Genomic DNA, 26004 nt, shown 5'->3' with positions numbered 1-26004 from the left:
TTTGTTTTCAGCTGAAATGAAGCAGTTTCTTTTCTTGCTCACACACATGTAAGAAAGTCAAAAACTGCAGCAAATGTTCATTACTTTCCTGTGACTATCAGGGCATTCCTTTTTTATGGAAATCCAGAACATGTTTAGGGGCCACGCAGTTAATATCATCTGAAGTGTATGGTTATGTTGACAAACAACTTCAATCAGGTATAGTTTTAATTCAACAGACCTACATACACTACTATTTCAATGATAATGGCCCCTAAAATTTTGTCAAACTTTTAAAATAATTTCAAAATGAACAGACTTATAATTTCAAAGCCTTTCTCTTAAAAGCTTGAGGAACCCATGTTCCTCAACTGCTAATCAATTGCTAGCTAAAATAAATTGTATATGTATTTTAATATTTTACAACGATTTCTACCTCTAAATGTAACTCAGCAATTGAAACAAATAAATGGTATCACCATGACCTGTTATCTATGTGCAATGCAAATTGCAAAGATTTTCTATTACCAGATTTTCAAGACACATTTGATGTGTTATCTGCCATCTACCAAATATTGTAGCCAGTTTGAGCAGTATCTTTATCTTAAATTGTGTTAAAAATTATCTCAAAATAATGCAAAGCATTATCAAGTATATATATTTTTATTATATTTTGGCAGCACAAAGAAATATATACTCAAAAAAAATTTGGATGACTGAGAAAATCAGATATGTACCAGATATGCAAATTTAATTACAAGTATGATAAGTTAAAAATGGTGGAAACTAGCAATGCATATATTATCATGGGTATATATATTATCATATGTATATATTATGGTATGATAATGTTGAGTTTGCATTTTAGACACCTGATTGAATTCTGTCCTAAACATGTGGATAAAAAATTATGTACTCCTTGTTCATGACATTTAACTTTCAAATCACCAAGGCAACATAAGGACTGACCTCTCACTGAAGTACCAGTGCCTGTGACAAGCATCTATAAAATATAGTATAAAAATCAAATAAACTTAATAAGCAAATTCAAATCACAATGTTTTCAGAAGATACAATCCTTAGTAATTTTCTGAGAAGGCATTGCCTCTTTAACGTTCTGGTCTAGGTGGTGATATACTACTATTTTAGAACAAAGACTATCATGCCATTTGCCCTTTTGGACCAAAAGAAAAATTCTCCTTTTGTTGTGGTATATGATGTAAACAACAGCAATTTTTTTTTTTTTTTTTATTATACTTTAGGGTTTTAGGGTACATGTGCACAATGTGCAGGTTTGTTACATATGTATCCATGTGCCATGTTGATTTCCTGCACCCATTATCTCGTCATTTAGCATTAGGTGTATCTCCTAATGCTGTCCCTCCCCCCTCCCCCCACCCCACAACAGTCCCCGGAGCGTGATGTTCCCCTTCCTGTGTCCATGAGTTCTCATTGTTCAATTCCCACCTATAAGTGAGAACATGCGGTGTTTGGTTTTTTGTCCTTGCGATAGTTTACTGAGAATGATGTTTTCCAGTTTCATCCATGTCCCTACAAAGGACACGAACTCATCATTTTTTATGGCTGCATAGTATTCCATGGTGTATATGTGCCACATTTTCTTAATCCAGTCTATCGTTGAACAACAGCAATTTTTTTAAAAGCAGAAATAATAAGACAAAAAAGGAAATGTCAGCCTTCCTCTTCTCTGTGTGAGGACAAGGTCTTAAAGGATTTCACTGACTTCAAGTTCTTTCCATGTAACCCCAGACTCCTCATCCATTCATAGTCTGGTTCTCTGTAATCTCCATTGTCCAGAGTGCCTTTGGCCACACACACAACTAGTCGATGTGAGAAGATCCTACTCCTTGCTGGGATCTCCATTTTTACCAGCTTCCTCTTGGAACAGAGAAGTTGTAAGTGAGGGGACTCAGATATTCCTCCGCTTTTCTCTGTACCAGCTGTAGGAGGGAGAGTGGTACTGATTGCTGGACACCTTGGTGGTCATCTGGGGATTCACATGGCCAGCATGGACAGAGGACTTGCTTGCACAGTCCACATCTCCTCATGGTGGCAGTGACTATAACACACTCTTCTGAGAGCCTGCCCTGTTGCTAGGTTAGGCACTTGTACAGTTTTCAAAACATTCTTTTTTTTTTGAGACAGAGTCTCACTCTGTTGCCCAGGCTGGAGTGCAATGGTACAATTTCAGCTCACTGCAACCTCTGCCTCCCGGGTTCAAGCAATTCTCCTGCCTCAGCCTCCCAAGTAGCTTTGGTTACAGTCGTGCACCACCACACTGACTAATTTTTGTATTTTTAGTGCAGACAGAGTTTCACCATGTTGGCCAGGCTGATCTCAAACTCCTGACCTCAGGTAATCCACCCACCTTGGCCTCCCAAAGTGCTGGGATTACAGGTGTAAGCCACCATGCCTGGCCAATTTTCAAAACATTCTTGAGTGAACTGGTCTTTGTTGAATAAACTTAGCCATTTCTCTGATACCTAGAACCTCTTTTCATTTTATTTGTGAGAATTTTGACAGCAGCACCTCAGTGAAGAAAGCCATGAGTTGACAGTGTCAGCATTTTCTGTTTGACACCACAGTGTACAGCCCAGGGCAGTTCCTCAGAGGTACACCTGAGGACAGGGCGTGAAATCCAGCTTGGCCTTCGCTTGTTTGGGGACTTCACAGCAGAAACAGTTTTCTTGAGTTCACCATTATTTATAGACCTTACAAATGCTATAGCATGTCATTTATTCGTAAAATTTGTAGACTCAGTAGAGAAGCTTTTTTTTTATAGTTTATCACAAAACCTCTTCAGGATATGAAAAGTCATCTCTGTGTCCACTTATTGCGCGGTTTGGGAATGGAGCCTTTTAAATTTCTTCTACTATATCTTGTGCTAAAAACGTCTTGTAATTTCACATGCAGGCATTATGAGATCCTTGACCACTGTGTGATTTTTCTTTCTCTGGGCATTAAGTTCTGCTACTAAGTAATTTCCTTTTTGAGCCTTTTTTAACTGAACATTACTTAAAAAAAAAAAAAGCTTTATTTTAAATGGCCATTAGGATATCAAAATAATCAGTGTCTTTACTTATCAATGGTTGTGACTTGTAGTTGCGATTTTTCGATTTTGTTGGATCCATCGCTGCATTGATAAAGTGTTTTTCACAGATGATGCAACTTGGAAATTATCCATCCAGGTACAACCTTATTAATAAGTAGGTCTCATCATTAAATGGACTTTTTTGTCTTCCCCCGTGCACTAGTGTAGTGAAATGATTCGGAAGCTTGAAATTCATTGTTTTTACTTAGAGAGAACTGTCTCTATTCTTAGGCTTAGAACCTTCCCCTCCTAGCTCATAACCCTTCTTTAGAAATCACATCGAATTGAAAAATTTCCTCCAGTTTTCTTTGCTACAAGTAGAGTATGTTTGCTCCAGCTGTTGGTGCATAAGGGAAGGTTGGGACAGGTAAAGCTGAAGAGGCTGACGTCAGACTGCTGTATAGAGCTCATCAGCTACCAGTGGCTTCCCCTGTCTCCTGAAAAAAAAAAATTAAATGGACCAAGTCAAGTGAACATAATCTTAACTGCTTACTGCCATATGAGGCTCAAAGACCTGTAATAAAATTGCTATAGGGGCTGCATAGTCTCTTTCCATCACTGTAAACCTGCATTGCTCAGTGTACAAAGCCATTGCAGGGGCTGCAGATGGTGTAGTATTATCCTAGTATTTTATTGTCTTTAGTGCATATTTAAAGGCTTTGATATGATTTGATAGAAATCACTCTCTTGCGTGGAGCTCCTAGTGACAGTTCAGGGACACCCTGGGATTCCACAGAACCCAGGTTGAGAAATCTTGATTTAGACAGTTGTAGCCATACAGAGCTTTTCATATTTAGAAGTGTGGGGCAGAAATAATGCATCCCTTCCCGAAGATGTCCACATCCTAATCCTCAGAATCTGTGCGTACGTTTGTTACGTTACACGGCAACAGAGACTTTGCAGATGTGATTATGTTAAGGACCTTGAGATGGAGAGGTCATCCCACAGCTTGTGTTTAGGCTCTATGGACAATTAAGAAATGGCCAAATGGGGTGTGGTGGTTACAAGCATGGAATCCTGTGCCAAACTGCTATATGATTGGGCAGATTGCTTAACTTTTCTGTCTTAGTTTTCACTTCTGAAAAAATGGGACACCTTGTTATAGGGTGCTATAGCACCTGTGTTATAGGATTGTTGGGAGGATTAAATGAGTTAGTACATGTAAAGGATTAGAACAGTGCCTGGCACACCCTGACATGTTCTATAAAAGTTGGCTGTTTATTATTTATGCAGCTTTTCCACATGGAAGAACATTTATTATTTCTGATCCTTGCTTTAGATCTAACAGCAAATGATCTAGCTGGAAACACGCAGTTTTTCATGGCTTATGTATGATTTCTTTGCTTATTCCAGTTACAGTCTTCAAGTTTTATAAATGTAGTTACTTATTCTCATATTACTCTATACAGTTGAATGCATTCATTCTTCTTTTAGAAATCTTGCTTTTAATACATTGCCTTGATTTTTAATTATTGTATGTTTTTATCTTTGATACACAAATATGTTAACTTTTTCATCCAACCCTGGAATCGTATGGTATTATCCTAGTATTTTATCTTCTTTCATGCATATTATATAAGGCAGTACATTGATACATGTTTTCAGGCCACGTGTTTAATAGAGCATAATAACCTCTAGAACTGTAAAATTAGTTTATCATTCAACAAAATATTTCTAAAACAAAGATCTCTTTATTACTAGTGCGAACAATAAAAAAATGGTTACTCATCCCCGTCTTTCAGGATGCTCACCGTGTAAGTCAGAGCCAGAAAAAGTACATCATCATGGTTAGAGGTGGACACAGTATATTATGAGTGAATGAAAAAAGGACTGACAGAGTTTAAGCAAAGGTAATCTAGCCAGAACTGAGACTCAAAGGGAGTGTAGGAGTTGACTAGGCAGGGAGAGAGCACGTTAGAAAACACTGAGAAATACACCTTTCTATATTACCTGTCGTCTTAATTACGTAACTTCAGCTGTTCCTTAGTAAAGATAAAACTGAACCTTCATGGTGAAGATGAAATGTTTTATGTCTTTAAATAAGCAATAAGTCCTCAGAAAATGAAATATTATAAAGTCTATAATAGTATCAGAAAATATCAAGTATCTTATAATAAACCCAACAAAAGAAGTATAAGACTTTTGTGAAGAAAAGAATAAAATTCTATTGAGAAAATTAAGAAGTCTTTTAAAAGTTGAGAGATATCAGTTGATGGATTGGAAGAAGCAATTTCTAAAGATGTGATTCTTTCTAAAATTGATCTAAACTTCACTGCAATGTCAACAGGTGGGTTTTTTTTTTTTTTTTTGCCTCAATGTTCATAAGGAAAAGAATGGGAAATTGGACTGTAAAATTATTCCATTAAGTACACAATTATTAAGTTGTAAATTATTTCCTCTACCAATAGTAACTAGTGGTAAATGCCTGTAGTCCCTGGTACTCGGGAGGCTGAGGTGGGAGGATCGCTTGAACCTGGGAGGTCGAAGCTGCAGTGAGCTGTGACCAGCCTGGGTGACAGAGTGAGACCCTGTGTCCAAAAAAAAAAGTAACTAAAGCATTTGTTGATCTACTCTGGTATTGTATTTCTCAAACGTTAGGATAATACAACAAATATTTTTAAAGTTTTTTCTTCTACCACTTCATATTGAGATGCGAAGTATATTATATAAATGAGCATATACAAAGTATATGTATAGGAGTTTATTACTAATTATGTGGTAATTTATAATTGGGCTTCCTGGAGTGACTTGAATTTCTGACAGACTTGAATAATTTCTGCTTTAGTGGTGACTAGGAGACATGGAAGTGCAGATTTCTCTTACGTATAATTAAACATTTAAAAAAATTATGCCAAGTGTTTGGGAGTTTTGGGAACCAAAATAATGCCTGGCTAGTTACTAAGTCAGTTGCAAGCAAGGCTGTATCTTCTCTGTGTTCGTTAAAATGTTTACTGTGAAATGACATGGAGCTTTTATTGCTTTTTCTCTGTTGCCAGGCACTTTATTACCAAGGTTGCCATCGGAACCAGGAATGACATTACTCACTATCAGAATTGAGAAAATTGGTTTGAAAGATGCTGGGCAGTGCATCGATCCCTATATTACAGTTAGTGTAAAGGGTAAGTGACTCTGTTTACTTTTTTTTTCTCAGGTGTATTTTATAATGTTGCTTCTCATTTGGGACAGTTTTATTTTGGTGGTGGGGCGGGGAATCTTATGTATGTGACAATTCATTTTAGTTCATTCTATTATGAGGCAAAGTCCCTGGAAGAGATCATCACTTCTTCACAGAACACTTCTGAGAGATTTACTTATTTTCTTATTTATAACTTACATTGTTTTGCTTTTGAGTTTTTCTTTGTGTATATCTTTTTATTCTTAAAATCTCATCTAGGGTGCTGACTACACATCTTTAACAGCAGATACATCCTTTAGGATACAGGTTAACAGAGTGTCCCTCACCTTCCAAAGGTGTGTAGGTTTGTTTGCAAAGCCCAGTGTTCTGTTTCCCAACTCCTCCTGCGTTAGGCCCTCTCCTTCCTGTCCAAGAGAGAGGTCTACATTGGAGAGTCCTACAAAGGTGGATGAGAATCAGGCCTTAAGTGAATCATCAGTGAGGACAGGGAGCTAGGACAGATCCATAGCATGCATGCTCCGAATGTAATACTGTGGAGCATTCAACAAGCAAACTATTTCTTATCCTTAACTATGTTACTGTGGGTAGGAAGCATGATTATTCTTAGGATTTGGTTTTTTTCTCCTATCCAGTGTGGCAGTTCATTTATTCCTTAAAAACAACATTTTCAGTCTTTCAAAGGGAAACCACTTTGGTTGAATTCTTTTGTTGTTGCCAAACATTTTATACAGTTCTTTATTTATAAAGTAGTTAACAGTCTTTTAAAAATAATTATTGGGCGATTGAGAATGAAGTTGTCATACTCCTATCCAGAGACAACTGCACAGCTAATCCAAGTGGTTTACTTTAATCTGTAATTTGAGGCAAGTCAAAGAAACAGATAGGGGCTGAAATCAAATGAAGAGAACTTTTGTCAGTCATAGAAATAAATTCAGATTCAAAAGTTCATTAGGACCAATTAAAGTAAAAAGGAATTCGGCCACAGAGAGGGATTATCTGGAGACCATGATCCACAGCACTAATGCTGTGAAACTTTAACTTCTGATGTTACCAGGTGTCAAATATATGGCCTACTAGTATATATACTGTGCATTATAGTTTGATAGGTCATTTACAGAACTGCGTCACTCATTCAGGAATGTACACTGTAAAACACAAAGATGTTTAATGATAGTGTAGTAGCTGTTAAGTTACCTTTGCATACATGTTGAACTAAAACATGTTTTTGTAAATATCTTTAAGAACTGAAACAATCAATGTACTATATCGTTTTAAGTTCTCTAAGACAAATCTGTTGAATAATACATAAACACTTGAGTAGTCATTAAATGAGTCCATGTTGAATTTGATGAAACTGGAAGATTCCTGGATCCAGGAAATTAAAACCATACACAATAACTTAGTGTTCTGTCTAGTTGGTATAAAACAGGTTGTTATAACAAATATAATGAGAATTTAGATAATATTTGTAAAAACGTATTCATTGATGGAAGAGTTTCATTGGCAATTTTCATGTCCATTTTTGGTCCTTTGACTTGAATACAGCAGGGGGATTCTGATAATGTGAGATTTAAAGGTCTTTCCAAACCATACACTTGATCAAGTTTGGAAATTAGGGGTCAGTCCCATTGAGGCATATTATTTACACTGTAAGTTTTTATTGCAGACAAAAATATAGTGGCCTATTTCCTAAGGAAAACAAGAAGTTCTTTTCACTTCTTCCCTATAAAGATGAAATTTTGTGTTCTACAAGCTTTCTTTTGTACCTGATTGAGACAGGTTTCCTCCTTCCCACCGCGAAGTCTCCCATCCCCTCACTCAGCCCCCTCCACATGCCTCTGTGGTCACCTGCAACTCTTCAGGTACCTGCTCATGCCAAATGGGAATTTCTGTTAGCCCAAGAATTTCCTCTTACCTTTCTGCAAGCATCCTTATGAAATATACCCCCTGTAGTTGACAGGGTTTTTTTGTTTGTTTGTTTGTTTGTTGTTTTTTTGACACGGAGTTTCACTCTTATTGCCCAGGCTGGAGTGCAGTGGCGCGATCTTGGCTCACTGCAACCTCCGCCTCCTGGATTCAAGAGATTCTCCTGCCTCAGCCTCCCAAGTAGCTGGGATTACAGATGTGCACCACCATGCCTGGCTTAATTTTTTGTATTTTTAGTACAGATGGGGTTTCACCATGTTGGTCAGGCTAGTCTTGAACTCCTGACCTTAAGTGATCCACCCGCCTCAGCCTCCCAAAGTTCTGGGATTACAGGTGTGAGCCACCATGCCCTACCTAGTTTGCAGTTTTTTGTTTTTGTTTTGTTTTTGTTTTTTGTTTTTTTTGAGACAGAGTCTAGCTCTTTTGCCCAGGCTGGAGTGCAGTGGTGCGATCTCGGCTCACTGCAAGCTCCGCCTCCTGGGTTCACACCATTCTCCTGCCTCAGCCTCCTGAGTAGCTGGGACTACAGGTACCCGCCACCACACCCAGCTAATTGTTTTTGTATTTTTAGTAGAGACGGGGTTTCACCATGTTAGCCAGGATGTTCTTGATCTCATGACCTTGTAATCTGCCTGCCTCAGCCTCCCAAAGTGCTAGGATTACAGGCGTGAGCCACTGCACCTGGCCTGCAGTTTTTAAGTCTGTATATTTGTATGTTCCTAAAGAGAAACTTCTTTTCTCTTTAGATCTGAATGGCATAGACTTAACTCCTGTGCAAGATACTCCTGTGGCTTCAAGAAAAGAAGATACATATGTTCATTTTAATGTGGACATTGAGCTCCAGAAGCATGTTGAAAAATTAACCAAAGGTTTGTAATCCTAAATGGTAATTGGCTTCTTATGGACAGAATTCTCATCTTATTTGTGTTTGTACATACGGTGGACCTAGCATAGTTAGTATCTGGAAGAAGTAAATGTGACATAGTGTTTATTGATTTGAATAAATATACATATTTTTAAAATGTAGAAATCAGGAATTGTGTTATCTACTTGTCTAATAACACTGTTATATAGTAAAACAATCTTTGATAATAAAATTTTATTGTCTTTGCCAACAAAACAAAGTTTTTCAAAAACACACTAAAGGGCTGGGAGAAGCAGGAGTGCATGAAGACTCCCTGATGATTAAGTTTTAATCTTAAAATTAAGAACCAGAGTTTTCTTCCAGTATTTCTAGTTTGGTAGAATGATAACTTAACTTGCAGTTAATTGTTAGGAAATAGGAAAGAACAAAAGCAAATTTTTGAAATAGTGAGGCTACATTTCCAAGTACAATTCTTAGCATTAAATACTTCCCCATGCTTTTTGCCCAGTGAGAATTTCAGTGTTCTCCAAAAAGGTGACTTCAGAATCCCTTTATCACCTGAGGGTTCGATTGCATTTTCTGAAATGTTCAAGCTCTGCAGGATATTCAAGTGCCTTTTGAAGTGATTGCCTCGGCGTCTGAAATATTCGATATTTCACTTCCCAAGTCTGATGCTGCCGCCTCCTCTGTTCCTCCACTAAAAGGCCTTTCAGTGCTTCTGTTAGAACAGTGGTTCTCAGAGTATGATTCCTGGAACAGCAGCAGCACCTGGAGCCTTCTTAGGTGGCAACCCCAGACATCCTGAAGCTGAAACCATGGGGACGGGCCTAGCAGTCTGTTTTAGGAAGCCCTCTAAGTGATTCTGACATACACCAAAGCTCCAGAGTTGCTGTGTTAGAAGACTATGTATGTAGGAGGTGATTAATAATGTTGAAGAAATTTCAGTTACAAAGTACGTCTTCTGAACAAAACTATTGATTTGTTTCGTTTCTTTAACTCCATTGCCTTAAGAAATGTTTGTGATGTGGAGGGGAGAAGGTGGAGTGTTTCATGGGCTAACTTTTCTATTTTATTACACTGTGTTCTTTCTTAATGGCTCGACTCACCAGATAATAAAAGTAGAACTAGATTCAAAATTTGACTCTATTAATTTTCTCCAGCTTCAAACTTACTGTTTACCGTTACTGTAGTTTTAACTGATATTAGTGTTAATGACCATACTTTCATGTTTATAAACATTTTAACTTAATCTTCCCAGGATATTCCTGTTTCACATTTTGTTCTTTCTTATAAAAAGCATGATGAAGGATGCAGGAAATATATTATTTACAGGTGATGCAGATTAATAATTCAACTTCCTCAAAATGATGGTAACATATTTGAACATCAGTATTGTTTTCAAACGTGACTTTATCATTCACATTTATTCAGACCTCAAGACACAATCATGAGGAGGAGATGGGTTTCCCAGCAGAAAAGACTCTGCTGTCTTTAAAATCTTTGAGGTTTTCTAATGACAAAATGCCTCTGAGTGCTGTGGGAGGGAGAAGAGAAGCCACCATTTGTGGAAATGGCAAGGTCACACACCTGGGGAAGAGATGTTACCAGTAACCTAACTATTGTAGTCCTTTCGAGCATGTTGGGAGTGGATGGCCAAATATGCCCATCTCTCCCTCACCCACATCCCATTGTCTCCTGAGCAATTGGTTTTTCTTTCCTCCCTTGCCATGTGACGTGGTCCATTTGGACCCAAGTGCCAATGCTGTACACACATTTCTGAACATTGCTAAACTTCTAGTGACTTGTGAGTTTTGTCATCAGCGACAGTATTAAATGTATGTTGTCTTTGCAAGCCAAGCTCCTGGATTGCTCTGGTTAAGGCAGTATTTAGAAGTAGCCAGTGAAGAGTGAGACACTGACTTCCTTCCTTCACGTTCCATGCCTTCTTTAGAAATTCATTTTTTCTTGGCCACATTGATGAGGCAACTTATGTCTCCATTTTTAGCTTTTTTCTGCAGGATGGGGGGAAGTGTTTATCTGTTGGACTTTGGGGACATAGGACTGTCTAAATTTCTTATTTTTTTCTTTTTTTGAGACAGAGTCTCACTTTGTCACACAGGCTGGGGCACAGTGGCATGATCATGGCTCACTGCAGCCTCAATCTCCCTGGGCTCAGGCAGTCCTCCCAACTCAGCCTCCCGAGTAGCTGGGAGTACAGGCACGTGCCACCAAGCCTGGCTATTTTTAAAATTTTTTTTGTAGAGGTGGGGTCTTACCACCCCCTTGTTGCCCGGGCTGGTCTCAAACTCCTGGGCTCAAGTGATCTGCCCACCTCTGCCTCCCAAAGTGCTGGGATTACAGGCATGAGCCACCGCACCCAGCCAGAACTGTCTAAATTTCTCATTATCACTTGCTCATTGGAGGAGAGTGGCAGAATAAATAGATTTGCTCTTTGAACCTTTGTCTTCTATAGCACTGTCGACACAAATATGCAATTCCAAGAAAAACATCACAGCAGTGCTTTGAATACTGAAAAAGGTGTTAAGGAAACAGATAACATTTTAAAGCTGAGCCAGCATGTGATTTATGTTGTTTGAAGTCCAAAATACCCCCAAGATTGAATTTTTGAGTTTTTGTTTTGGGGTAAGGGAAATAATTCAAGCTTAAATTTTTTCAGGAACTCTTTTAAATGCATTTTCTACCTAATGAGTTTCTATGTGTATTGAAGTATCTTCTCTGTTCTTCTTTGGCATTTCATATTTTATAGCAGCTTATGATTCTACCTGTGTACATAACTGTTATACATTCTTGAGGCAGTCTAGCTCAAGAAGTTTTGCCATAGTTTGTAGAATTGGATGATAAGGAGAAATGTCACTCTACTCAGATACAGAAGAGTTTGGGGTGACAACCATAGTAAGTTACTGTGAAATCATTGAGACTGGCACAAGTTGTTTTGTCAAATTATGCCAGCTGTAGCTGTTCATAGCTTCTGGTGATCAAAGAAAATGAATTGACACACAAGAAATGTGCTATCTGTGGTTTATGTGGCTTGTTTTAATTCCTTAGGTGCAGCTATCTTCTTTGAATTCAAACACTACAAGCCTAAAAAAAGGTTTACCAGCACCAAGTGTTTTGCTTTCATGGAGATGGATGAAATTAAACCTGGGCCAATTGTAATAGAACTGTAAGTGATGTGCATATAGAATTAGTACTAATTTGATGGTGACTAGTATATCTTTCTTCTGAATCCCCCATATCCAGTATTTAACCTTGGAAGAGTTCAGTTATCAATGTATTTTAAACAATGGTCTTTCTGTTGTGATTACAGATACAAGAAACCCACTGACTTTAAAAGAAAGAAATTGCAATTATTGACCAAGAAACCACTTTATCTTCATCTACATCAAACTTTGCACAAGGAATGATCCTGACATGATGAACCTGGAACTTCTGTGAATTTTACCACTCAGTAGAAACCATCATAGCTCTGTGTAGCATATTCACCCTTCAACAGGCAGGAAGCAAGCCGTACCCAGACCAGTAGGCCGGAGGGAGTCCAATGCAAAGCTGCACCACAGAATTCAAAGTCCAGCACATCATGGACGTATAGGACTCCTTGGGATACAGGTTTATTGTAGATTTTGAAACATGTTTTTACTTTTCTATTAATTGTGCAATTAATAGTCTGTTTTCTAATTTACCACTACTCCTACCCTGCTTCCTGCAACAATACTGTTGTGGGTAGGATGTGCTCATCTTCAGACTTAATACAGCAATAAGAATGTGCTAGAGTTTACACATCTGTTCACTTTTGCTCCAATATGCTCTTTTGACTTAACTTCAAGCTTTGGGTTGATGTGGGTAGGGTAGTGTCCAACTGCTTTGAGGGGAATTGGACCAGTTCTGCTGCCTAAGAAGGTCTGTCTGTTGAGGTTTATAGGCAGCACCTCTGAAGTGGCCTAAATTCACCCTGATCTGATAGTTTTCCTGCTTAGAAAGTGTGCCTTGGCCAGATCAGTATCCCACATGGGAGTGTTCCCTAGGTTGTAGCTGTGATTGTTTCCAGATGACCAGATTGTTTTTCTGAAAATGAGCATATTTTTAGTCATGTCAATTAGCTGTTCTTCTACATCACATTGTTACTCTTTCTGACGATGATTCTAGGGTTAACATTGGAACCATCTCAAAATAATTACAAATTTTTAGATGGGTTTACAATGTCTTCTAAACAATGTAATCTAAAAATAATTGAGTCAGATGCTAACAAGATACTGCAGGCATAACTGCTGTTTTTCTGACAACTGATTGTGAAACCTTAAAACCTGCATACCTCTTCTTACAGTGAGGAGTATGCAAAATCTGGAAAGATATTCTATTTTTTTTATATAGGTAGATAGGATCGCCATTTATTTCCTATTTAGATATACTGACATCCATATGAAAATATGCAGGTCATTAGCTTACTATAATTTGACTATTTACTTTTGACTTAATGGGGCATAAATAAAACTTTCATAGTACACATGAGGTGGATATTTGATACACAGAACATTTGTGGTGGGCTTTCTGTGGGTTAGATGTAAAGCCCACATATTTTAATATTCACTATTTTAAATGAGCAATGCATGAGGGGAATGCAGTGTCAGTACCCGGCCTATTTTTAAACTAGTGTAATCACCCTAGTCATACCATTCAGTATGTTTGCTTTTTAAAATAAGTAACCACAATTAAGTTGTTTTAGCCCTTGCACTTCAAGAGATCTAGTCTTTACTTTCAGTTGTCTGTTAGGTCCATTCTGTTTACTAGACGGATGTTAATAAAAACTATGCGAGCCTGAACGAATTCTCGGCCAAATTTAGTCTTGTCTCTCATCTTGATTGGATTAATTCCAAATTATAAAATGATTCAGTCCACAATAGCTCTAGGGGATGAAGAATTTGCCTTACTTTGTTGTTCACTCAGTTCCTAAGACTGTGAGTTGTCAAATCCCTAGACTGTAAGCTCTTCAAGGAGCAAGAAGCGCATTTTCTCCGTGTCATGTAATTTTTCTAAGGTGCTTGGCAGCACTCTGTACCCTGTGGAGTACTCAGTACCTTTTGTTTGATGTTGCTGACAAGACCTAAAAAACAATCCCTTAAAAAAAACCCATTAAAATGTAGCAAAACCGATGTATTATTTTTTCTTTTCTCATAAACCATAAGATATGTATATCAAAGTGATAATTTATATGAAGCATCTGCTATCCTTCACATAAGTATGGTTTATATGAACTACAAATACCTTTCATCAACATTAAAGAAGCTTAAATTGGACACTGTGTGATTAACTTAACTTTCAGACCTGAATATAATGAGAAAATGAGTGATTGTCTTGAAGGTGACACAGAATATACCACATCCCACGAATTACTTAAATTTACTTTCCAATGAAAAAAACCAGCCATTGGCGATATAACTACAACTATGGCAGAAATGCTTTCAGGCTGAATATTGCTGCTTCATAAATAAGACAATTTTAGCAACTAAATCCAGACACAATTAGTTGGAGATGACTTCCAAAATAGACAAAACTTTCGAGATGGAAAAGTGATTTGGCTGAGGGATGATACTCCCTATGCCACCTGCATGCATACTGGCACCCTGCTTTGGGGTTTGCTGCAGAAATGGTGCAATCGGATGTGAAAGGAAGTAGTTACGGACTGGCTCACAACTTCTCAGAGAAGCTACACTGGAATCTTCACAGCTTACCAGTTTCTCAATTATGTCAGATACAGAATAATATCACCAAAAAAGGCTTTTTGAAATAAAAAGACATCACTTGTAGAGTTCACAGGTGACGGAAGAGCAGCCGGAAGTGTGCCACCAGCCACCATCTTCAGTTCTGGGAGCCTGAGTTTACATGTTCCCCAAATGGCACAAGCCTCATAACAGTCCAATGAATCAACAGACACTTGGGAAATATTAAGAAACAAATTTTTATGAGCTGTTACTACAAAGAACTTCAGCAAGAGGGGAGATAGATAGTTTAGTGATCTTTTAGTAACATTTTTAGCGTAACAGTCTTTGTGACCAGATAGATAGTTTAAAAAAAACGCTTATAAACACCATTGCTCCATATTCAGCTGGTGTACACTAAAAATAGGATAATGGAAATACATGTTCTTAAAGCATTTCCACAGGAAATGTTCATATTTTTCATGACATTCTAAATCATTTTGCAATTACATATGCTACATTAGCTAAAACACAGGTATTCTTTTATTGCACATTTCAAAGTTGTAAGGACGCTCTAGCTTAAAAGGTGATTTTTATTTAGGGAAAAAATGACATTTTTTAATTGTTTGGCTCAAAAATGCACACTGCCAAGGCAGCTTGGTTCTAACAACAAACCTTTTAAAATAAACTTTTGGATTTTGAAGCCAATGAAATCCTTTAATGAATAATGCACAGTACACTTTCTCTCCAACGAAACCTCAGAGATCATAGTTTTATGGGCTCTGTTTTAAAGCCTGTGAACAGTCCTGGCTGGTGCTCTGAGAGGCAGGCGGAGGCTCATCTCTAGAGCCCGACGGCAGTAAGTCTCTTACAGCAGGTGGTGGTGGGTATTCCTGGGGACCATGGGTCGGGGGTGGTAATCGGGTACCAGGAATAAAGTACTCTCTTGGGCCAGGTGAACCTAAAGGTCTAAATGGTGCATGTCCAGGTAAAAATTCCCGAGGGTGGAGAGGCAGGTCCCGTTTTCCTGGTGGAACGCCTGGTGCAAATTCTCTTAAGCCTAGTGGTGGACGCATACCAGGGCCTGGAAAACAAAAATTATTTCAAGTAAATTCCTAGGAACATATCTAAATTAAGATAATGCCACGTATGTTAATATAGTCTGTCGGGTTTTTTTTTGGAGGCAGGGTCTTGCATGTCACCTGGGCTGGAGTGTAATGGAGTGATCATGGCTCACTGCAGCCTCAATCTCCTGGACTCAATCGATCCTTCCACTTCAGACTCCCCAGTAGCTGGGACTACAGGTGCATGCCACCACTCCCAGCTAATTTTTGTATTTTTTGTAGAGATGGGGGTTTCACTATGTTCTCAAAGTCCTAGGCTCAAGGGATCTACCTGCCTCAGCCTCATCTAATGAATGCTGGGATTCATAAAGTGCTGGGATTACAGGCGTGAGCCACTGTGCCTGGCCTGTCATCTTTATCCTAAAAAGAGGTAGATGTGTATTTGGAAGTACTATATACCATACCACGAAGACAGACTAAATATGGCTTCATTGCAATAAAAATTTTGATAAATTTCATTAACTACTGTGTATCAGTTAAAAATGTATGCAGTAGCTCAAGATGTACCTAATAAATGCCATAAAAATTAAGGTGCTTGCCCTGCTGGAAAAGGCCTTCCAGCTCCATCTAATTAAATTCAGCAGCATTCATTAGATAGCTGTTAAATTCTACCTTCTCTTTCATATCTCCCTTCTTTGTATTCCCAAGGTAAGGGTTGAGGGTTTTATCTTTCCCTAATATTCTGTGACCTACTGCTTATGCTTCCATTATGGGTGATTAGAAGCTTTATGTTGTAGAACGTGTATATTGGTGACCTACAGGACATCTTAGTTAGGGGATGTATTTTATCTACCTTGCTATCCATTGCAGAGCCTAGTACACAGCCACACATGTTCAATGTGATGAATATTTCTGGCTTTTTGTAAATAGCCCCTTTCCTTGTTCTATTACAGACAACTACTGCCCATCTAATCACAGGAGATTATGCAGCCCCCTTTGTGTCCGAAGAAACTTGGGGAAAAGTTACAGTGTACTCAATCAGCTTCATCGCTGCATTGCAAAGCCCTGCAACTGCAGTTGTTTTAGCAAGGGATAGAGGGGAAGATGAATGTGCTTTACAAGTCAATTACTACTGTTCAGATCGTCTTACCAAAGGGTGGAGGGAATGGCCGAGGCCCGAAAGGTCCGCAGAGCTGAGGTGGTGGTCTATATCGAATGGGTGGTGGTACAGGGCCTCCCATGGGGCTGCTCATGAGAGGGACTCCTGAGAAAGGAGGGGGCCCTTTTGGAGCCATATTAACCTGCAGAGTAGAAGCAACTGAAGTTTTGAAATACTCTGGTATGACAGACAAAAGCACCAACACCAGTAAAAACTAAAACCCAATGAAGCAGATGTCAGGCACGTGTCCAAAGAGCAGAATTAGTGCAAAAAACTCTGCCCCTCTCATTTGTTCCCACTGACAGCTTAGAAAGGTTAAAAGCATGCCACAGGAGTGAACACTTGCTGTCATCGTATTATTGCTTACATCTGCAAGTGGAAGGGAATACACAGGTTATAAATGGAGGTCATTCCTGACTAATGATAGAAGTTATGCCATTCACACATCTATTTCTAAGGCAGTCACTCCCTCTGCACATCCCTCCCATCAGAGTAATTTCCATATTAAGAATGCAGAGAATGAAAAATCCATTCTCTACCATGTAATAGCGATTATTCAGAGTACCTTCCATAGGCCTTACATATATTAACACGAATTCTCACATCTCTAAATCTCTAATAGGACCATCTTGTTCTAAATATGCAGGAACACAGGCACAGAGTATTAGATTTGCTGACGGTCACACAGCATGTAAGAGGCTGGCTGGAATTCCATGCCACGTTTGACTCCAAGGCCACGTTCTTTCCACCTCTGCTTCTCCTTTCTAACAAAGTAGTCTCTGCACTCTGAAGTCTCCTACTTCAAGGGGGTCTCGGTCTTATCCAAGCTGCCCTTGGATAAAAACATTTCTCAAGAGATGTGTATTCCTGGTGTCCTGTGCTGGAACTTGGAAGTATTTTCCAAGAGAAACAATGTTATGTACACAAATTACACAGGCACAGCTCTATTTACCTTCATTCACTAGTAATACTGTCTACTATGAGATACTGATTAATCCTTTCCTATGGGAAAGTGGGTTGGAAACTCAGTCATTAAAATTATTTTAATTTCAATGTCGAGAATCACAGTGAGGTATGATCAGAGGACTTACCAGCCGTAACAGCTACACAAGTTACAAGAGAATACACTTATGTGAACACTGTTTAAGGACACTGCTGGGAACTGGCTCAACGGGTAATTATAGACTTCCACTATTCAGTATTTCACTTCCAGCAAACGTTCTTGTTATCAATCTGTAATTTCAGATCATTCAAAATAGGGTTTGCCTAGTATACAATTGGAGGTATTCTTAAATAGCACACTTCCAAATGAAGACATAATAATGAATTACACAATTTACAATGAATTTACTTTGCCTAAGAGCATTAAACACTGAGACACACAAGAGTGGAGACTTTTCACTTTTGTTTAAGTTAATTACAGTTACAGCAGATGCTCTACACAGGTTAAATGTCTAACCAAACAGAGAGGAGAAAAGGACAATGAATCCGTCAGATTTCAGCAACACTCCCAAGTCAAGGATAAAAGTAAGATCAATATTGCCATGCAACTTATAGCCCAGTTCAGTCCATACTTCTAAGTACTTACTGCTACTGGATGCTCAGCCAAAGATGTAATGCTGGGAACTGAGGGGACTTCAGGCTCTTGGTGAACAGTTTGCTTTTTTAAAAAATAAATGAGATAGTACAGATAGAACACACGAATAGGAGATGAGGCAAAGAGAGAGTTGTAGGAAAAGCTAAATGTTCCTGAAATAACTAATTACTCAAAATGGGTGCATTTACCTTGCCTTCATCGATTACCCTGGTAGGGGAAGAGCCTCTTGAGCTGCTGTTCATCATGGTAGCTGTACCAGATCCTGGATCTGTTAAAGACCAGAGAACTGATTTAGACTTATTCTGACTTGTGTACTCTGTGAGGAGGATTAAAAAAAAAATTCCTCTCCCTACTTCCTGCATGGTTCTAGACTCTTTGAACACTCTTGCTCCCTTACCAGAAGGAGAGGGTTTCCCAGATGCCTCAGCCGACCATCGAGGATGAGGTAGAGGCCCGTCCACTGATCCTTGAGAAAGAAATAACAGAGTCCTTACGTGTATTTTTTGGAAGAAATAATCAATTGTGGACAGATCAGAGTTCAGGTCTTATCTGGAAAGCAACATTAAAAATGGGTCTCCCGATACTTATGAAGGGAAATCACTTACAATTTATGCACAGACTTAAAGAACTAAAATAAGAACTGCCTTGCACTGAAAGAACAATAAACCCTGCACATTAGTGGTCTGGTTCTATACTTCAAGCTACAGACTTCTATGTACAGTATTCTACATGGTGATTTTTGTTCAGTGTATATGTAATCTAACTTCCGTATCTTACCGAGTATTATAGACATATTTAGATTCAAAATAGACTCAACGGCTTTTCATACTATAGTAATGAGAAGTGGAAACATGTATGCCGCATAAACGATAAAGTTATTAAGGCTACTTTTATAATACAGTTGACTCTTGAACAATGCAGGGGTTAGGTGTGCTGATCCCCTGCACAGTCAAAAATCCACATGTAACTTTTGACTCCCCAAAACCTACCTACTAATAAATAGCCTACTATTGACCAGAAGCCTTACCAATAACATAAACAGTTAACACATATTGTGTGTATATATTATATACTGTATTCTTACTTTAATAAAGTAAGCTAAAGAAAATGTGATTGAAATCATAAGGAAGAGGAAATATATTTATAACACTGTATTGTATTTGTACTGTACATGTACATGGTCTGTTTACAAGATGAATCGTCTGACTGAAATGACTGCTGCTGCACACTCCAATCTATGGTATATATCAAAGCAATTCAACTTTTTCTAGTAGTATCATGACTTTGCTTCTTGAGAATACTTCCAGCATCACTAGTGGCATTTTACATGGGTCCCATGGTGTTATTCAAGGTTTATGTTATTGCACTAAACATGAAAAATACACAAGAACCATGAGAGATTATGTTTACTGTGATACACAATTTACTGGAAAGATGAACTGTCCACATGGAGATTAACATCACACAGTGTTTTAAGCGGATACTCGCAATGCTTGAGCTCACCACAATAGCAACAGGAGGTGGTTATGAAATTATTATAGTACTGCAGTATGTACTACAGCTAATCTTATGCATTTATGATTTAAAACTGCATCTTTACATGTGTTTACTTCTTCCCAATTGTGAATGGTGTCATGTACATCTGTGCTTGTGCAAGTTTTGATAAATTTTAACTTTTTAAAATAGATCTTAGTATATTTTACAATAGTATATAAAATAGACTAGTATCTACATATATTTTATGTATTCACGAAATACATAAATTTTTCTTAATTTTTTTTATATTTCTAGGCTATGCAGTTCATCTGCAAGTTCTTTCAAATTATTGCAAAGGTCCAAAAAATGTCCCAAAGTATTTTTTGAAAAAAATCTGCATAGAAGTGGACCTGCACAGATCAAACTCGTGTTGTTCAAGGGTCAGCTGTATTTGGGAGAGGAATCCCACAAAACTTTAATTGAAAGATAAGGGCTTACACTTCAGAGTAAAAAATTAAAAAGAAACAAAACAATAAAGGAAAATAATAAATGCCTTCTGTTCTAAAGCAAATCTTGCAGTTGAATACTTGCAGTTGAATCCACCAAGACAAATTAAGAAATTTTCTTCTCTATACTGGACAGACCCGAATTCTAAAGTGTTTGCATTAGAATTCTCAAATAAAAGGGAAAAAGCCACCCAAAAGAGTATTGCAAGGCAACATGTGAATGCTCACCAAATTCACTTCTAGGCATATCTCTTCGATTGAGAGTAGCAGAGAGAGGTCTCACAGGTGGCTCCACTGTCAATGGAGGGGAGCATTCTCCACCACTCACAGGGGATGGGCCAAAAGAGCCATTCTGGCTCAGAGGACCTAGAGATGACAGCGTCTTGTTAGCATTTTAAGACAGCCTTTTTTTTCTTTATTCAGTTCTTGGGATTATTCCTAGGGTACCATAACCATTACACACAGAAACAAAAAGTCACTTACATACATTTTACATCAAAAAACCGATTGTTGCCCTTTACAAGGTGCTCCCTTACCTCTCCGTGGAGGGTTTTGTGTATTTGGTTTTCCTGGCATTGGTTTTACAATCACAGGTTCTTCTTGCAGCATTGCCATCTTTTGTGTTAATTCTAATAATCTTGAGTATAGAGAAAGAATATTTAAGAAACACTTAAATATGAAATGGAAACCAATTCCTTAAGAGAACACACACTGAAAATACAGGCATCAAAATCACATACTTGTGTCTCAAGTTGGCGGCTTCCCTTTTCTCTTCAGCTATAGCTCTTTCTGCAGCACGAGCTTTGAGCTATTGAAGAAAAATATCCAAATTCAGTTGTGGGAGACTATGCACAAAATAAGGGAAAGAAAAAAAGAAATCTTACCCAGTTTTCATGAGCTTTCTTCTCATGGGCAGCGATCTGAAAAAGATAATACATCATAAAATATGCTTACAGATTCATTGTAATAGCCTCTATTAGTTAGCAAAGAATTCCGGGCACTACATAGTAGGGCACTAGAGTTATTACCTGGTTTTTAAATGACCGCTCTGTCTTCTGTAATTCATCCTCCATTTCTTCAATTCTCCGCCTAAGAATTACACTTGGCTTTATCATTTAAAGCACAACCGAATAAAAACCCAAACAATCTATGTTAACCGTTACCCTAACAACTGTACCCTAATAGAGCTTATCCAGAAATATAAAGCATATTTTACATGGTTGGTTATAACAAAAGTACAATATGATGAAAACTAATGATACATAATTTCCTTTAACAGCTGGAGATTCTGAGTTGATAAATTAAAATTCCTTTAACTGTTCCTAAATATGTTCTCAAATAATCCTATTATTAATATCTTCCACTATAAACCTTTTTTTATCCTTTAATTACATCATAAAAATTTTCCCAAAGTTAGGACTACTGGGTTTATCAAATGGCAAAATCACTTTAATGGTTCTTGATACATCAGATAACAAACTGCTCCCACCCCCTCCAACCCCCAGAACTGTTTGCACGAATCAGGTTCCCTTACAGTTTTGCCAACAGTGGGTATTTGTTAATATTTTTCCATTTGTTAACTTAAAATTTAGTTTTTCTTTTGTGTGAATTGATGTATTCATGTCCTCTATTTATTTATGCTTTTGTGCTAATAAAAAAAGCCAACACTAGTTTCACTAGCCACTGCTACCCTCTTTAGAAGGTGAACTTACTTGTAAGTTTTTACTTCCTCTGCAGCCGAAACTGCCTTTTCATCTGCAGCTGAGAGCCTGTGCTCTCTTTCTTGCCGTTCATACTCTTCTTGACTCAGTTTCCTAAGATAAAACTGGTTGTCAATGAAAGTGTTTCTCTTTTCCTCCTGGCATTTTGTCTTAATACTCCAATAAAATCTCACTTCCTATCCTATTCTTAAAAATGCATAGATGATACAAAATCATAGGAAGGAAATAAAACTGTCCTTTAGGATAAAAATCCAACTGTGGCCTGTTGATACATCACCTGCATTTTCTAATGTCTCATAATTCTCTCCTCACTAGTAAATAAAACAAATGTAAAAAAACACTATGTGTCCCATGGGAAAGACTGTTGGGTTGAAATGATGAATGCTCACTTTTCTTCAATGTAGAAAGCCAGGACTGATCAACCTAACACAGTTAAGCTTATTAGGATAATGCAGGAGATAATTACTTCTTTTATTTCTAATCATGGAAAGACCACTAATTAATTTTCTTACGGGGTGTTTCTCAATCCAAGACTGGTACCGTGATAAAGACAGCCAATGAAAGAGCTTTTTAGAACATGTCCTTAACTGTACAATTAACCCCAGAACATTTTCACACTTCAGATATGGAGCTCCCCTACCTATTTCAATGGAATCATGATTAAGCAGAGAGACAAATCCAAGTGTTGGCAATGTCTGTTGAACAGAAAAAGAATCCAAACTGTCCCGTAATCAGAGTACTATGTACTGGAAATTGGTTTTAACCTGATAACCTTCAAGCTCAAGAGGTCAGCCAACTATAACACAGATTGTAAAGGCAGCAACATTTAATGGTTTAAAAATGCTACTTGTAGTTACTCTTGTACTTCTTTACTCATAGTTCTGATGCAAAAGATACTTGAAAATTTTCTATAAATTGGAAACAAAAATAGAGGAGCTATAGTAAAAAGGGTTATTAACACCAAAGAGAAAAAAGTTTATGTATTCTTTTACAACTGCTCATTCAATACTTCAGCAAATATTTTATGAGTGGTTATAATATACTAGTTACCTTGTAAGAGGCTAAGATAAAGGTATGGGTATGGTAAGTACCACCTCTGCACTAAAGGAGCTCACAGTTGAATGTGTAAAAGGTGCATATAAGAACAGAACAATCCCTCTCTGACTCTGGCTTAGGAAGGATGTGGAAAAAACAAGTCTTGAAGAAAGATTCAAGAGAATTTTGTTTCCAATAATGGATGAGTTAGTCTGCAAACACTGAAAATAAGAACATATGGACAAAAATAGAAAGAATGTGCTCAAAGGCATCAGAAAGCTAATAAGGCAGTGAAGAAAATCCAGTAGGAAAAAACACAGAATTATAAGTAAGCCTGGCATTTTAAGCCATTTCCCCCCAGGTTCATCCATGCATTGAAGACAATGCAGATATGTAAGAAGGTCGAAAAGAACTTTCAACAGATCCCTGGGTTCAGGGAAACAAGAAGTGGAGTTCAGGGCTGCCAATGAGAAGGACCCCTAGTAAAAGCCCTAGGCTTTGGGTTGAGACCAGAAAAGAGCTGCACACTTGGAATATTGAACAGGCAATAAATACAATGTCCTTTAAAGGAACAAAGCTGTTTTTGAATGATTTTAATTGCTAACTGGAATAAAGCAATGATCACATGCTAGAGGTAATCTCATATCTTTTCTGTAGGACGATAACATCATCTTAGACCTCAAATTTCCCCTACAATTTTCACAAACAATGTTCACCACTCCATCAAAACCAACCAGGCACTCCACAAGACAAGACAATGTAATCACAATCTAGAAGACAAGAGAAACACACTCATAAGGGATCCACATAATAGGATTACCACATAGATTTTAAAACAATTGTGTCTTACCAATTGAAGGAAGTACAAGTCAAGATTACACATTTCAGCAGAGGATTAGAAACTATAAAAGTGAAAAATAGTGAAACCAAAAATAACTCAATGATTTTAGCAGATTAGACAACTGAGGTGAGATTTTTAGCACATTGGAAGATAGGTCATAAGAAAACATCCAGAATGAAGCAGATTCGGAATGTAGGAGGCACTGGGCGAGGGGTAGGGGTGGGAGATCCTAGTATGTTTAATTGGATTCTCAGGACAAGTGAGAATGAGATAGAATTAATATGTGAAAACAGAGGCTCCAAACTCAAGAGATGTTTATAACCTCAAGCAGTATAAATGCAAAAGAAAAAGCAGGGGGGTAGCGGTGGAGGGGTGATGACAAAACCCTACATGTAGGCACCTCCCAAGAAAACTGCTGAAAAACCAAAAAGAAAAATGACTAAAGGCAGCTAGGGCAGGCATAAAACATTTGAAAAATGAGAAAAGAGAAAATAAAAATGATAATAGATTCCTCAAAGAAACTTTAAAACCAGAAGATAATTGGTTATCTTTAAAGTGCTGATATTAAACAACTATCAAAATTCCAGAACCAGCAGAAAGATCCTTTTAAAATGGAGTCAAAATAAAGACATTTTCATACAAAAGTACACTCACTGAACCTGCACTAAAGTATGTTCTTCGGCCGGGTGCGGTGGCTCACGCCTGTAATCCCAGCACTTTGGGAGGCCGAGACGGGCGGAACACGAGGTCAGGAGATGGAGACCATCCTGGCTAATACAAGTGAAACCCCATCTCTACTAAAAATACAAAAAAAATTAGCCGGGCGTGGTGGCGGGCACCTGTAGTCCCAGCTACTCGGGAGACTGAGGCAGTAGAATGACATGAACCTGGGAGGCGAAGTTTGCAGTGAGCCGAGACTGCGCTACTGCACTCCAGCCTGGGCGGCACAGCGAGACTACGTCTCAAAAAAAAAAAGAAAGAAAGACTGGAGATATGTGATTAGCTAGGGGACTGGCATAAAAGATGACAAGGACCTGAACTAACACGGTGACTTTAGGGGTGGACAGCAGAGTACAAACCACACATGGAGACTGAATGAATTTTGGGGAAGTTGAATAAAATACTGCCATATCAATGGATTAACTGTATCATGAAGAAAAACAGTTGCCATTTAAGTAATTCACATCACTATTGGAGGCAGAGAAGTACTCTTTTTTAAAAAGTAATGAAATGAGGAATGTCTCTCTGAAGGAGGACAGGCATTTAGAGCTGGCCTGAACAAAACCTGGAAAATCTAAACTGGCTGCTTGGTGAGCAAAGAATTAGAGAAAAACTTAATGGTATAGTTTCAATATTTAATGGCATACAGCAGTAGCAGTCTAAGCACTTAAAAAAGTTAAATTTGCTTAGCAAGAGAGGCCTTCTCACACACTGCCATATAAACCAAAGAGTAAAATATAAGAGCAAACACAAATAGCAACTGCCACAGATAACCCATTTTTAGAGAATTCAGATGTTTTTGCGGACAAGAAACTTGAACTAGAAAAATATAGCTTTCAAAAGGTATCTCGCTCGAAATTTGAGATATGTATTTCAGAGGATTAATATCTAAATATACACATCAAATAGTTCTATATTCAAAACTCCTAATATCTTTGCCACAATTATGTTTAGTTTGAATATTTGACTCTGTGAAGTCCAAAACTAAATGTACCTTCAATAAGTAAATTTTCCTTTTTTGAAGTTTTTATTCTACTAAAACACATTCATATAAATCACTCAGACTTTTTAAAGGAAATTACATAATTGACCACAAAGAAAGGAAAGTGACACAAGAGGTGGAGCCACAGACAAGGCATGGCTAGATCTTCGA

At 37.9% G+C, this 26004-nt stretch overlaps 2 protein-coding genes across 10 annotated transcripts in view; one reads left to right on the top strand and one right to left on the bottom strand.

The window, feature by feature from the left end:
- The window catches only part of AIDA (axin interactor, dorsalization associated), a 48872-nt gene extending 34542 nt beyond the window's left edge, over positions 1 to 14330 (top strand). For all 3 annotated transcript variants that reach the window (XM_055235007.2, XM_055235008.2, XM_055235006.2), the window contains exons 7-10: positions 6088 to 6210; positions 8900 to 9022; positions 12085 to 12202; positions 12347 to 14330. In XM_055235007.2, the coding sequence (XP_055090982.1) occupies positions 6088 to 6210; positions 8900 to 9022; positions 12085 to 12202; positions 12347 to 12443 (461 nt within the window). In that variant the 3' untranslated portion in view covers positions 12444 to 14330. The remainder of the gene's footprint in view (positions 1 to 6087; positions 6211 to 8899; positions 9023 to 12084; positions 12203 to 12346) is intronic.
- A 643-nt stretch (positions 14331 to 14973) lies between these two features.
- The window catches only part of MIA3 (MIA SH3 domain ER export factor 3), a 47682-nt gene continuing 36651 nt past the window's right edge, over positions 14974 to 26004 (bottom strand). For 3 of the 7 annotated variants that reach the window (XM_055234985.2, XM_055234988.2, XM_055234991.2), the window contains 11 exons: positions 22247 to 22348; positions 21563 to 21623; positions 21419 to 21454; positions 21275 to 21342; positions 21071 to 21171; positions 20763 to 20900; positions 18950 to 19018; positions 18741 to 18820; positions 18544 to 18615; positions 16947 to 17097; positions 14974 to 15816 (listed from right to left, as the gene is read on the bottom strand). In XM_055234985.2, the coding sequence (XP_055090960.1) occupies positions 15506 to 15816; positions 16947 to 17097; positions 18544 to 18615; positions 18741 to 18820; positions 18950 to 19018; positions 20763 to 20900; positions 21071 to 21171; positions 21275 to 21342; positions 21419 to 21454; positions 21563 to 21623; positions 22247 to 22348 (1189 nt within the window). In that variant the 3' untranslated portion in view covers positions 14974 to 15505. Of the gene's footprint in view, positions 15817 to 16946; positions 17098 to 18543; positions 18616 to 18740; positions 18821 to 18949; positions 19019 to 20762; positions 20901 to 21070; positions 21172 to 21274; positions 21343 to 21418; positions 21455 to 21562; positions 21624 to 22246; positions 22349 to 23132; positions 23164 to 26004 lie in introns of those variants that run through there. The other 4 variants (XM_055234986.2, XM_055234989.2, XM_055234992.2 and 1 more) reach the window with 2 other exon arrangements.

The sequence above is a fragment of the Symphalangus syndactylus genome, chromosome 19, assembly GCF_028878055.3.
Source record: "Symphalangus syndactylus isolate Jambi chromosome 19, NHGRI_mSymSyn1-v2.1_pri, whole genome shotgun sequence".
In the NCBI taxonomy this organism is placed as follows: Eukaryota; Metazoa; Chordata; class Mammalia; order Primates; family Hylobatidae; genus Symphalangus; species Symphalangus syndactylus.
Note: the sequence above shows the minus strand (reverse complement) of the source record. Positions and strands in the feature narration are given on the sequence as shown.